This window comes from Canis lupus, chromosome 10 (assembly GCF_003254725.2).
Source record: "Canis lupus dingo isolate Sandy chromosome 10, ASM325472v2, whole genome shotgun sequence".
Classification (NCBI taxonomy): domain Eukaryota; kingdom Metazoa; phylum Chordata; class Mammalia; order Carnivora; family Canidae; genus Canis; species Canis lupus.
The window spans coordinates 27,669,181-27,683,541 of NC_064252.1; the positions used below are offsets into that span (position 1 = coordinate 27,669,181).

The 14,361-nt window shown below is 53.3% G+C and overlaps 1 protein-coding gene across 4 annotated transcripts in view; it reads right to left on the reverse strand.

Annotated features, from left to right (window-relative positions):
• Positions 1-5,507, reverse strand: part of LOC112668319 (TRIO and F-actin binding protein) — a 53,969-nt gene extending 48,462 nt beyond the window's left edge. For all 4 annotated transcript variants that reach the window (XM_035696441.2, XM_035696440.2, XM_049115314.1 and 1 more), the window contains exons 1-2: positions 5,379-5,507; positions 1,345-1,490 (exon numbers count right to left, since the gene is read on the reverse strand). In XM_035696441.2, coding sequence (XP_035552334.2) covers positions 1,345-1,490; positions 5,379-5,492 — 260 coding nt within the window. In that variant the 5' untranslated portion in view covers positions 5,493-5,507. The remainder of the gene's footprint in view (positions 1-1,344; positions 1,491-5,378) is intronic.
• Between the last annotated feature and the right edge of the window lie 8,854 nt (positions 5,508-14,361).

A 14,361-nucleotide genomic window follows, 5' to 3' on the forward strand; every position in this document is an offset into this window, starting at 1 on the left:
TACAGACGAAGACACCGAGGCTCAGAGAGATCAAGGGACTGGCCAGGGTCACAGAGCAAGGAAGGGGGTACAGCTGCATTGTGAACCATGCCTGTGGCCCTAGCATCAATCCTCTGTCACTGGAGCAGGAGTGGGATCCTCAAGCTCAGTACAACTAAGAGGACAGAATTGTACTGGGGTGAAGGGGGCTTCAAAAGGTAGCAGGGCTCCAGGGGTGGTGACAGGGTCACCAGTCTGGATGCCATGGAGGGGGTAGCAGAGAAAGCCCTGCTTTAGAGAAGCCAGTCGGGATAGCCACAGGTCCAAGGAGGCTTATAGATGACAGTATCCCCAAAGAGTGACCCACAGATCGACCTACAAGATGGAAAGAGATGATAGCCCTGAAAAAGAGGTCTGTGGCCAAGTGAGTTTGGGACATATCACACACTTCTACCTCCTTACCTAAAAGCACAAGGCCTGCTAGCAAACTAACGGTTCTGACAAATCTTGCAAGGAAGATATTCAAATCTTTTTATCCCAGACTTTCTGAAACATACTTGGTGGCAAAGCTGGATTTTTTGTTTAAGTAATACCTACCTGGGAAGAATACAAGTTCCCAAAGCAAAGCTGATTTGGTTCAATTCCTCTTATTTTTTAAACAAGGAGGGGCACCTGGGTGGCTCAGTGGTTGAGCATCTGCCTTCAGCTCAGTTCGTGGGCCCAGGGTCCTGGGATCGAGTCCTACATCGGGCTCCCTGCAGGGAGCCTGCTTCTCCCTCTGCCTGTGTCTTTGACTCTCTCTGTGTCTCTCATGAATAAATAAACAAAATCTTTAAAAAATAATAGTAATAAACAAGGAAACTGAGGCATAAAGGAGGGAATAATGTTCCCTTAGTTCATCAGGAATGGAGCTGAGGCTAGAACCCAGGTTTCTGGACCCTTAGCTAGGCCCTTCCGAGGCACCATGTCCTCAGAGAGGGACTTCAGTTCAGCTTAGGCCTGGAAGTGGAGGGAATCCCAAAGCCAGAGCAGTGCACGGTCAGGTAGGTGGGTGGTTAACAGGCACCCTGAGTGCTGAGACTCTTTAATTTTTCAAAGCTGTGCCAAGGGAACCAAGAAATGTGAGCGGGCTGGGGGCCATGCGCCATGCAGGGTGGGTGCACGGCTGCTCCATACCCCAGAGCAGACGGAGCTAGAGCCCGAGGAACATGCCCACTGCCAGCCTATGTCCAGGCTGTGTGAACTGACCATGTGACCCATGCCCACAGCCAGCACAGACACTCCTGCTATCGTGAAGGGGCATGGGGGGGGGTGAGGGCATCCTTCCCTAGGGAACCCTCCCCCAAGCCCTGGGGCTCTACCCACCTCTCAGGCCCTGGCCCAAGGCCCAGGCCCAGGCCCAGCACGGACTGGCAGCTGGAGGTTGAGGGGCTGACAGGGTCCTCAGAGGCAGGTGGGCGGCGTGGCAGGTCGCAGTAAGGCACCTCAGCACTTGGAGGGCTCCCCGGCTCCTGGGGCAGGGTTGGAGAGAGGAGGCAGCTCCTGGCCCACGTGGGGGTTCCCCACCCCCTGCGCAGCCCCTCCCCCCACCAGGCAGTGTGGAAGAGTGTCCAGGCATCTCCTGGGGGTTCTCATGCTTCTCAAGGAGAGCTGTCCATCAGGCTGGAAGCGCCTCTTGGGACCCAGGCTGGGGGCTGGCAGAGGCACAGGGTGTGTGCACCTGCACACGTGTGTACAGGTATGTGTGTGTATATAGGCCCATGGGTGTGCAGGTGTGCACACATGCATGCGTCTGCAAGTCCGGGGGATACACTAGTGCATACGTTCACATCAATGCATGTGAGTATATTGCTACAAGTGTGTGTGCTGGAGGATGTGAAGTCAACGGAAGGGCCCAAGCGGGTGTTCTGGAGCTGGAAAGCCAGGTGGAGGAGGGAGGGGAAGAAGGAAGGACCAAGCCCACCTGGAGTGAAGGCAATGGTCCAGGGAGAAAGAGGAAGTCTGAGGAGCCAGGAAGCGGGGACTGGGGGATCTGCCCTGCTGCAGGGGTGGGGGCAGGGGGCCGGGAGCCTGGAGGGTCCAGGCCCCGGTGGGGGTGGGGCCCCAGCCGCCAGCCCTTCTCTCCCCCCGCCCTCGGCCAGGCCACACCTGGGCGTGCGAAGGCTGGTGCTGGGCTCACCCGGGGGGAACGGCGGCGGCTGGCCTCCGGGAAGGCCCCCCCATCCCTCCCCACCTCCCCGGAGCCGCGGGCCGCGGCACCCTGCACCCCGCCTCCTCTCGGGTTACCTGGGCGGCGGGCTCCCGCGCGGTGGCGGCTGGCGGCTGTCAGCACCCTCGTCCCCGGGGGGCTCCGGCTCAGGCCCCCGCGCTGCCGCCCTCCCAGGCCCCGACTCTGGGCCGCGGTGGCGGCGGCCGAGGCAGCGGAAACCTTAGAGGGGCCGGCTGCGAGCAGGGGCCCCTCATTACTCTTTCATAAGCCGGGGCCCAGCCAAGAACAATGCGGGACATGAAACCGCAGGAACCTGATCCCTGCGCTCACCTGAGAGCTGGGCAGGGCGGAGGGGTAGCGGGGCTGGGCGCGGGCTCCCCGGGGACCCCGAGGCTCAGCGCTCAGGGCTGAGGCCACCGCCGGGCCCCAGGGCAGGGTGGGCACAGGGACCCCGGATTCCAAGCCGCCTGGCAGCGGCCAGGGGCAGTGCCAAGGAGCTGGGCCAGGGCGCCCACTGTGCATCCAAGCCAGAGCACGGCCATGTGGGTTCGGTTTCGCCCCCTGCCCTGGAGCCAGATTCTGATCAGAACTCGACAGCGGGAGGTGTCAGATCCGCAGCCCAGCCTGGCGCCTTGGCGGCCCTGGGGACCTTGCCACGTGAATGAGGAGGGAGTAGCTGGTTGGGTACCACCAGGGGTCCAGCTCAGCTGGGCCCAAGCAGGAACCCCAGCCTGTCATGACACAGCCTCTATGCTTTCACCCCCAGCCCCCATCACTGCCCACTGCCCATTGGAGCAGGCCCAGTAGCCAGTCCTTGGCTCTGATTTCCTGCCTGGCGGGTCAGCACGGGCTCTGGCCTCAGACATCAGGCCCAATCCTGGCACCTCCACTTCCCAGCTGGGTGACCTCAGCTTGGTGGCTTCCCTCTCTGAGCCTGGTTTTCTCAACTATAAAACTGAGGATGATAAGAACACCCATCTCCTGGGGAACTTGGGAGAATTAAATGGGTTAATATTTGTAAAGGGCTTAGAACAGTGCCTGGTCTACACATCTTCAATATAATAAATAATGTAAAAACATTAAATAGGATTTTATTAGTGTTAAATCAACAGAATGTTAAATAAGTGAAGAATAAATATATTGAAAGGGAGCCTAAGTGGTTCAGTCAGTTGAGTGTCCAACTCTTGGTTTCAGCTCAGGTCATGATCTCAGGGTCCTGGGATCAAACCCTGAGAAAAGCTCCATGACAAGCCCTGCCTTGGGCTCTGTGCTCAGTGGGGGAGTCTGCTTAGGATTCTCTCTCTCCCTCTCCCTCAGTCCCTTCCCCAGAGTGTGCACACATGTGTATGCTCTTTCTCACTGTCAAATCAATAAAATCTTTAAAACAAAATAAAGATAGATTTATTCATTTGACAGAGAGCACAAGCAGGGGGAGTGGCAGGCAGAGGGAGAGAAGCAGACTCCCCACTGAGCAGGGAGCCCCACATGGGGCTTGATCCCAAGACCCCAGGATCATAACCCAAGCTAAAGGCAGATGCTTAACCAACTGAGTCACCCAGATGCCCATCAGTGTTTTTTTTTTTTTTTTTAAGATTTATTTATTGAGAGTAGCACTCCAGCACCCAGGCTCCTAAGGGAGCCAGAGTAAACTTTCAGGGTGAGGGCTGCCCAGGCACCTAGGATCACTTCTGCATATTCCCGGGTAGCAATAATGCCTGACACATTTTAGGCACCTGTTCATGTGTGAATATGTGAGCTGGCCTCGGTGTGGCCAGACTGACACTAGAACTCAGACCTGTCTGGATCCAAGTTTCTCCTCCCGTTCCACGCTTGCCATCTCTCCACTCACTGCAGGAGGGCATGTGCATCGGGACTGACTAGAGGGGCTTTCAGGAATGTTTCCTGAACTTGGGGCTTGAGGGTAGAGAGCTGTTATTGGAGGTATCAAGACATGCAGAAAATAATCTCCCAGGTTTACTTTCCTCCCAGGAGGAAGAGAGGAAATAACATGTATTGAATTAGCCACATGTGCCTTGGACTAAACGGTGCCAGATGCCCTGAGTGAGAAGGCTGATGCCCTACTTTCCGCATTAGGAGAGTGAAGCCAGAGAGGGTAAGTGACCACAGGTCACGCGGCAGGTAAATGGTAAACCTAGGACTGGGACTCTGGCTTGCCTGGCTCCGAAGCTGAAGGGCTAACTCCCTCCTAATGGCCACCCCGTGGAGCCTAACACCCTGCCCTGAGTGGAGCTGGCTGCCAGGCTCAAGAAGAGCCTCAGGACCCTCTGGGGATGACAGACCCATGGGGTGGGGGTGGGGGTCAAGGCTAGAGGGGTCCTTGGAGATTCACAGCCCTGTGCTTCTCGTTGCTTGTGTACCAGGCGCTCTGGGTTTACGCGTAGCAGGGCTTGGCCTAAGACCATGAGGATTGCAAAGTGAGAAACCCCCCTCCCCTTTCACTCCTTCAATACCTCCAAGGAGAGAATCTCCAGTGAATGCTGTGGTACCTTTTATGCCTCCATAACACCTGCCAATCTCTTTTTTAACAGAAGAACAACAAGACTCAGGCCCAGAGTTTTCAGGAGACATTCTCTAGTTAGAATTTAATGATATTTCTGATTCTTTTCTTTATCTTTCTTCCATTTTAACCTTCTATATAAAGGATATGATTCTAGTTTCTTATTTGTAGTGATGATATAAAGTTTTGTTTTAGTGTAAGTTTTAAAAAGGGGTTTTATTTATTTGAGATAGAGCGAGGGAGAGAGAGCGCATGAGCAGGGGGGAGGGGCAGAGGGAGAGGGAGAGAGAGAAGCTAACTCCTCACCAAGCAGAGAGCCCAGTGCTGGGCTGGGGGGCTCAATCCCAGACCCAGGGATCATGACCTCAGCCAAAAGCAGACACTTAACCAGCTGAGACCCCCAGGTGCCCCAAGGGTGTTTATTTAAAGGACAATAAAAATAAGTTCTGGATTACATGAGGCTATGGCAAAAAATTATAAAGCAGGAGAATGACTTGCATTTGGAAAACATGACATGGTCCCACCGGCTCATGGTACAGATGGCAGAACCGCAGCTGTGCCCAGGAGGAAGGGCAGTATCTGAGTTTGGCCACAAGTTAGTGGCCCAGCCGGTGCAGCCCTTCATGAACACGCCCATCCCAAACCACCACCACAACCACCCAGGAAACCTACCTGGTGCCTTGCTCTGTGAGCCTCCCCAGGGTGGAAATGGTTTTGACAGCAGCTCTGGGCAAGCAGGTTGGCCTCCAAGCACTCACAGGGGGCATTCCCAGCCACCCCCTCCATATTGGTCAAGTCAAGCCAAAGTAGCTCCTGTGATCCGATGGTGGGGCCTGGGAAGAATGGTGGGGAGCAAGGACCAGGTAATTGGCTGGCAGCCCACCCAGAACCCAGCCTTAGCTGCCCCTAGACAGATAAGGACTAAGGAAACAAAGTTATCCATCCATTCATTCATCTGCTCATGTATGTCCACTCAGTAAACACTCATTAAGCACCTACTAAACACCAGGCACTCTGCCAAGCATTTGGCATGTGACTTCTAGTCATTACTGCTGTGTTGCTCGAAGTGTGTTCCAAGGACGCTGCATTAGACTCAGCTGAGCTGCTATAGAATGCATGTTCTGGGGATCCCTGGGTGGCGCAGCGGTTTGGCGCCTGCCTTTGGCCCAGGGCGCGATCCTGGAGACCCGGGATCGAATCCCACATCGGGCTCCCGGTGCATGGAGCCTGCTTCTCCCTCTGCCTGTGTCTCTGCCTTTCTCTCTCTCTGTAACTATCATAAATAAAAAAAAAAAAAAAAAAAAAAAAAAAAGGATGCATGTTCTGGGGCACCCGGGTAGCTCAGTCGGTTAAGCACTAAATGTCTGCGTTGGGCTCAGGTCTTGATCCTAGGAGCCTGCCTTGCATCTGGCTTCCTGCTCTACGGCGAGTCTGTTGCTCCATCTGCCTCTCCCCCTGCTCATGCTCCCTCTCCCTCTTTCTCCCTCAAATAAATAAATAAAATTTTCAATAAAATAAAATGCATGTTTTTGGAGCACCTGGCTGACTCAGTCAGTGGAGCATGTGACTCCAGATTTCAGGGTTGTGACTTAGAGCCCCACGTTGGGCATTGAGATTACTTTATAAACAAATAAACATATTCCTAGTTCCCTGCCCAGATCCACCCAGTGAGAATCTCTTGGAGGTGAGGCCTGGGGTTGTGCATTTTCAACAAGTATCCTAGGTGATTCAATGCACTCCAAAGGTTGACTGCCCTTGACTCACAGTTATCCTACATTGTAGATAAAGTCAATGCCAATTTCAGAGGAGGCATCTGAAACCAAGGCTCACCAAGGATTCACACCTTGCTCTAGGTCCCTTGCTCTAGGCTGAACTGGATTCAAACCCAGGTCTGTGTCCCTCCCCACCCTCTTGGAGGTGGAAGTGAGGGGCACTGCATCATACCGCCAATTCACACAGGTTCCTTGGGGAACACTGTGGAGCAAAAGGCCAGTAGGTGTTTTCAGAGTTGAGGACAAAGTTATGGGCAAAGGCGGACACCCTAAGGCCCCACAGTTAAGTATGCAGCACAGTTTAGCCAAAAAAAAGCTCTGGTGCTCTAACTTGAACACAGAGCTCTCCCATCTGGGTGAGGCCACTGACAGCCCCAGCACCATGCCCTGGGACAGAGGCAAGGGAAGATGCCCCAACAAAAGTGACCTGAAGATGTCTTCATTGCTCACACTGAACCCCAAGAGGAGAGTGGAGTGGAAGAGGAATCTGTATCCCCAAACCCCACGGACCTTGTGGTGCCCCAGGTCACCCGCCCATGCACCACCCTCATCTGGTGAGTTTCCAGACATACCAAGACATAAGGCCTTTATGGCCAATGTCAGCTGATGGGGAATTTCACATCCTGGGGGCGGGGGGGCAGCCAGGGCGGAGGTTCCTGGCTTCTTCACGTCAGACCTGGGGAGGCGGCAGGGCCTGGGTGTGTGTGTGTGTGAGGAGGGTACCCACCGGCCCTTCCACCCTCCCTGGGCCGTGGTCCCCCCCCACACACGTCCCCTGTCCCAGTAGTGGGGGTGGGGGGGTGCGACACACACCGGTCCCGCCCAGCTTGGGCGGTTCTTTCCTGGTCTGGCCACATAAAGGAGCATCGCCTGAGACAGAGAAGGCTGCTCCTTTCCCCGGGGGCGGATGGGGGCCCTATCCCACGTGCCCCTCACTGCTCCCGCTCCCCCCTCCTCCTTACCCCCAACCAGTCGGCAGGATCCTCTAAAATGCACATTAGGTGTGGCTGCAACAGTGAGAAACCTTGGGCGGACTCCCATGCCCCACCCGGGGAGTGGGCTCCTGGACCTCTCCAGCGGGTCAGCCAGTCCCTCTCCGTACGCCTCGCCCCTCTCCCTGACCCCACTCAGCGTCGTCTCCCCGCCCCCTCGCCCCCTTTCCGCTGCGCGCTACTACTGACCTGGCTCGGGTTTCTGCGCACCGGGGGTGCCGGGGTGGGATGCGGGGGTCACAGCTTCTATTTTAACAATGAATCAGAACGTTGCCCGGGAGGTGGACGAAGACCACGCCCCTGCCGCTCGGGTATAGGCTCGTTCCAGGCGCTTATTTACATACAGGCTGCGGGATTGGACAACCCGAGGGCAAGGGGCGGGGCGGAGGCGGGCGGCGCCCAGATGCCTGTGAGCGCGGGACCCGCCGCACGTCTAGCCTGAGCCGCCGGGTCTGGGTTCCCAGGAGGCCCCTGAGAGGGCTGGCACTGCCGGGCTGGCTCCCTCGGATCTCTTTCCTGCCGGTGCATTCTCGCTACAGTGCTCCAGGCTGGCCTTAGCCCAGATGTTGGGCTTGAGACTTAGATTCTCTGTGCCTCAGTTTTCTTCTCTGTAAAATGGAAAGAGTAGTAGTACCTGCAGGGAAGAAATGAAATACCCAGGGGTTTTCAGCCTCCATGTGCTCGCTTCCACTGAAGCAGAGCTCACTCACAAAATGCACAGCACTCCTTTTTTTGTTTTGTTTGTTTAAATCTCCCTCCCTTCCCCCCCTTTTAAAAATATTTTATTTATTTATTCACAGGAGACACAGAGAGGCAGAGAAACAGAGGGAGAAGCAGACTGCCTGAAGGGAGCCTGATGTGGGACTTGATCCTGGAACCTGGACGTCCTGAGCCTAAGGCAGATGCTCAACTGCTGAGCCATCCAGGCGTCCCTCTGTCTCCACTATTTTTAAGATTTTTTTTATTTATTTATTCATGACACAGAGAGAGAGAGAGAGAGAGTGAGAGAGAGAGGCAGAGATTCGGGCGGAGGGAGAAGCAGGCTCCATGCAAGGAGCCCAACGCAGGACTGGATCCCAAGTCTCCAGGATCAGGCCTTGGGCTGAAGGCAGCGCTAAACTGCTGAGCCACGCGGGCTGCCCTCTGTCTCCACTTTTAAGCTGACATTTATTCTACCCTATGTGCCAACTCCTATTCCAAAATCTTTACATTCATTAGGATACTGTAACTGAAAGGGTTAAGTACAGAGATCCTCATTTCACAGCAACTAAGGACAATTAACTTGCCAGTGTCACACAACTAGTAAAAGGCAGAGCCAAGACTAAAAACTTGGGGTGTCTGACCCCACTAGCACCACAGAGCATCTTCATTCCCTAATTCACTCAGACTTTTACTGTATCTGTGCTGGGTGCTGGGGAGATGGTAACATGAATAAAATGTGCCTCCTTCAGAGATGAGAAGCACATTGACCAGTGGAGGAGATAGTCACTGAACATGTCATCCTGGCCCAGGATGGAACAGGTGGAGACACAGTTTAGGAACAAGGATAATGAGCTTTCAGCATGATCCCAATTACTGTGAACAAAACAGGAAGTAGTGAGACTGAGGTTCAACATACAGCTCTAGGGCCTCTTGGCTGTGTGATCTTGAGAAAGTTACTTGACCTTTCTGAGCATGGTGTGGGTTAAACAATTGGTTTGCGTTTGAAGGTCAGGACATGGCTGGGGTCCTTTAGCCCCCCACACCTACGAATCAGTAAAACCTGGAGCTAACTCTGGGTGACCCTCCTGACAACTCAATTCATTGAATATTTAAGAAACCCCTACTTAGTGAGTTGTGTATGCTGAGAATGCTTAACAAACAAAAGATTGAATCTCCTGCTTCCTTGGTGCTTCCATTCTAGTGGAGACAGACCCCAAACAAGATAAAGATTTATTTATTAGAGAGAGGGATGGGGAGCAGGGGTTGAGGGAGAGAGAGAATCCCAAGCAGACTCCTTGCTAAGCAAGGAGCCCAATGCCATGGGGGACTCTTCTTGGGACTCCATCCCATGATCCTGAGATCAAGGCCTGAGCAGAAATCAAGAGTCAAACACTCAACTCACTGAGCCACCCAGGAGGCCTGAAGCCAAACAAGATAAATAAGCAGTATATGGAGTAAGCAGGCTGATGAGAGGTGCTAAGTTGAAAAATGAAGCCAGGAAGGAGGGTGGAAGTGATTGGTATGGGAAGGACATTACATTTGATATAAAGTGATCAGGGAAGGCCTCACTGAGATGGTGACATCTGAGCAAAGCCCTGGAGGAGAGGGAGTGAGCCTACAGGGCCTGGGGAAGAAGAATGGGGCAGAGGGGACCGAGCAGTGAGGTTGGAGGAAAGGAGGGAAGAGGGGGAGAATTCGGAGAAAGGATGAGGATTGTCCTGAGCACACTCCCTAGCTCTGGAGCTGTTTGGCTGGGCCCCTGGAGGGTAGGAGAGGATGGCAGACAGGTGGGCAGCAGCTAGTGTGCTGAACAAGAGATGACTGCAAGGAGGCAGGAGGAGGGGGCCAGGGAGCTCCGGGGACTGTTGGAAGAGGCCCCTCTCTTGGTAGGGCAACAGTGGCTGTAAGACTGGTTGAGGCCCAAAGAGGGGCCTTCAGTCATCTAAGTAATAACAGCCCCTCCTTTTCCCGTGGGGGCAAAGTTGGCCTCTCTGCAGACACAGTGGGGTTTCTCCCAACACCTCCCTGTGATGAGAAAGGCAGCCATCACCATGTCACCATTCCTGTTGCATAGAAGTGAAACTCAAGGCCAAAGCAAGTTGCCCAAAGCCACTCAGTTACTTGATGACAGAGCCTGGTTTTAAAAAACACACTCCCAGAGTCCTGCAGGATTGCTCAGATGGCTCAGGGGTAAGGGCACAGTGGCAGCCAGGGCAGCGCACACGACCACTGTCACCATTTATTCTCAGCTTCACTCCTTTCCCTGGGGAGTCTCTGCAGGGAGTCACCTCTATCTTTGCTCATGCTGTTCCCTGAGGCCAGAATAGGCAAGGTAGAGATGGAAGGGGCCGTGGCCTCACCGAGCGTCTCTAATAGGGTCACAGAGCTGACTCCAGCCCACGGCGACCCTAGGAAGCGGTGGTCCAGTGCAGCCAGGCTTAACTCCTACTGAAGAAGTCAGAAACTTCTTGACGTGTGAAAATATGGCTAAGTCGAATTATTTTGGTTTTGGTTTTGGTTGGGTTTTTGCCTCAAAAAACTGGATAAACACTCAGAATTTTTCCACTCCACAGAATTCTTTAGTAAAGGGCAAAAAACGATCTGAAGAAAAACCAGAGAAGTCAGATTATTATTATTATCACTATAGTCAAATTGTTGGGAGGGGATTTGGGTTTTGTTTTAAAGATTTATTTGTTTTAGGTGGGAGGCAGAGGGAGAGAGAGACTCTCAAGCAGATTCCCCACTGAGTGCAGAGCCTGACTCTTGGGGCTCCACCCTACAACCGTGAAATTATGACTTGAGCAGAAATCAAGAGCTGGATGCTCAACCGACTGAACTACCCAAGCGCCCCTGGTCAAATTGTTTTTAAATACTCTGTGAGTCAAACTAAAGTAATGTTCAGGCCTTCTGTCCTCTGCTGTGTCTCTGAAAAGGTAAATCACAGATTTTTTCATTCCCTTAGTGATAATAGCTTAAATGGCACCCTCTCCAGGAAGCCCTCCCTGGCTTCCCCAGCCTTTAGTCACGGCTCACTGTACTGCGCTGAGATCCTATGCGGGACTCACACAGCTCCTGGGGCATCCCTCACCTCGTGGACCTGTGAGTGCGCCTCTTGCAGGTAAGACTTGGCTTGTTCAGCCAGTCGGGCAGTATAATGTATCTAGAGTGGGGCTTGCTTCCTGAGAGGGCCACCTCAGTGTACCTCAACTGCAAAATGGGCTTAATGGAGTTGCCTAGACTGTGGGGTTACTGGGAGGACTCAGTGAGTTAAACCATGTAAAGAGGAGCTGGCATATAGTAAGTGCTCAATAAATGCTACTATTCTCAGCACCTCTCCAGTGTTCTCCACTCCATCCCCATGGCTACAGCTCATGAAATGTAAGTCACTAGAGGGCAAGGACCACCCTCTCTTGCTCACCAACATATCCCCAGTGACTGGGACTTCATAGGTGCACAATAAATGGTTGGTGAGAGAGTGAATGGGTGCCTGCATGGGAGGAGGGCCTCCTTGCCTCTCTCGGAGTAACTACAACAAGGTCTTGGAGCCTCTAGTACTCTCAGTACAGCCTCCATGCTGCCACCAGGGAGATCTCTCTAAAACAATCACTGACTCCAACTTTCCCCTGGCAACTTCCCAACCCCACCTCAGGGGCTCCCACTGCCCACAGGGTAAGGGTCCAGATCCTTAGCTCAGTATTTGAGGCCCTTTAGGGTCTGTGCCCGTGGGCCTCTGCAGCTGCCACGGCAGTCCCCTCTGGCCACTCCCCACCTTTGCTCACCCAGGCCCTCTGTCTGCCTGCCCATCCTCTCCCCCAGATGCCTGGCCAACCCAAGTCATCTTTCAAGATTCACATCAAGGATCACCTCCTCTCAGAAGCCTTCTTGGATGCCCTCCTCTCTGCCCTCTGGGCCTGTAAGGATGTCTGCCCTCTAATATTTTGTTGAACCCCTGACCTTCCAAGGGACTTCCATGTGTCTGCCCCCTCCATGGAATGCAAGGACCATGTCCTACTAGCCATGACAGGTAACTTCTGACAATTATGTAACCAGCGACTCAGTCTATTCGCCTATCAAATGGAGCTAATACCCACTTTGCGATGCTGCTGTGAGTTAATAATGTGACTCACACACGAGAAGTGCTCGATAAATTATTTTCCTATCCTTTTTCTTTTGGTTGTTATTTGGCAATCGTGTTGACTAGGGTGGAAGGGAGAGAGGGCAAAGTTCACTGGATGGGGAAAGATTTCAGCAGGGGCCCAGGAGAGATGGATGTGGTGAAGGGAAGGAGAAAACAAAACAGATTCAGAAACTTGCAGACAAGCAAACATGGCACTGCTGCCAAGAAAATTCTAGAACAGATTATTTCAAGGGTCACTGGGAACACCTGTGGGGAGGGGGATTGGGTCCCGTGTAATCCTACCAGGACTGGCTGTGAACTGTGCCCACAGCAAAAACACAGCAGTTACCGATACAACTTCTCACTCAGAAGGCTCATGGTCAGCTAGTGGAGACAGACAGAACCAGGTTACAATGTGTTCAGTGTTTATAAGAAGGAAACACAAAGTGTCATTGGAGCCCATGCGAGGGGAGGGTGAAGGATCAATTCCCAGGGCTGGAGGACACTGCTCAGAGCAACAAAGGCCATGAACAGCCTGTGAACATCTAAAGAGCACCTCCCACATCTGGAAGATGTCAGCTGGAAACCTGGAGGACTCTAGTCATGCTGGGCCCGCCCACAACAGAAAAGGCTGTGAGGTCTCTATTTCAGGACAAACTGGGGAACTCCCTGCCAGAGTCACTGACACCACAGCTCAAACCTGGGGGCTCCAAGCCTCTGAGGTCCAGGGCACCTTGGAGAGGATGAAAGCTTCAGCCTCCCTGCCACAGAAACATCTCCTCTACAGCTCCTACCCTCATCCCCTGGGGAGGGCTCAGTAGCCCCCAAACACATCCTACCCTTTCCTGAGTTGAGAGGCCTCATTCCTTCTGCTAGCACAGGGCCTGACCCATCAGGAAAGTTCAGTGCAGTAACCCAGGAACAGAAAAAGAGTCTGCTGTGGCTGTAGTTCCACACAGTTGGATCCCCCCCCCCTCCGGCAGCCCTTTCCTTATATATCTGGCTTCTGCGGGACTCTGTGGCTTGTACCCTAATACTAACTCTCCCTTCAGTTAGCAACACAGTCCTCAATTCTTACGTGGGCACAGGGTTCTCCAGAATGGGCCACAATCATAGCCCTGTCTGCAGCTGGAGCTGCTTCTTTGTCCGGCCCCATGTCTTCGCCTTCTGCCCAAATGATGGCACATGACAAATGTCAAATGTTCTTAAAAGGAGGAACAAGTTCTTCAATCCTTTCTCCTTCCTGCTAGCTGAAAGGCACATATGATGGCTGAAGCTCAAATGGCCATCTTGGACCGTGAGGTGAACGCTATGTGTTGAAAATGGCCCAAAACAAAAAGCTCAAAGTCTGTCAACCCAGCCCCCCAGCTCCAGGCTAGTTACCTCCCTGTTAACCTCCTCTTATATAAACCGCTAAATTCTGTTGTACATTATATACAGCTAAATCTAATCCTTCTTTATAAAGCCCCTAGAAGCCCCAGGCCAAGGAGGCCCACAAGACGGAGAGAGTCAAGAGGAAAAGATCCAGGCTCTGGGGAGAAAAGGCAAGTTCTCTATAGGGTTCTGATTCCACCACTTCTGATCTCAAGATTGGCAAAATCGCTCACTCAGTTTCCCTGGTCTGCTCAAAGATGCAGATGGCACATATAGAAGAGAGTGGAGGAGAATTTAAATTTTTTTTTAATTTTTATTTATTTATGATAGTCACAGAGAGAGAGAGAGAGAGAGGCGCAGAGACACAGGCAGAGGGAGAAGCAGGCTCCATGCACCGGGAGCCCGACGTGGGATTCGATCCCGGGTCTCCAGGATCGCGCCCTGGGCCAAAGGCAGGCGCCAAACCGCTGCGCCACCCAGGGATCCCGGAGGAGAATTTAATACTTGCAAATGTCACAAACTGTAGATGGAAGTGGTAATGACCCCGTGTCACTGGGAGCGGGAGAAGAGACCTGGGTCAGATGCTGCAGCGAACAGCAATGGCCGTGAGCATACACTGCAGGTGCACCCCGGGAACGTCAGGTGCTGTGGGAGGTGGTTCACTAATACGGGCTCATTTCAGCCTTGGGGCACCCCTA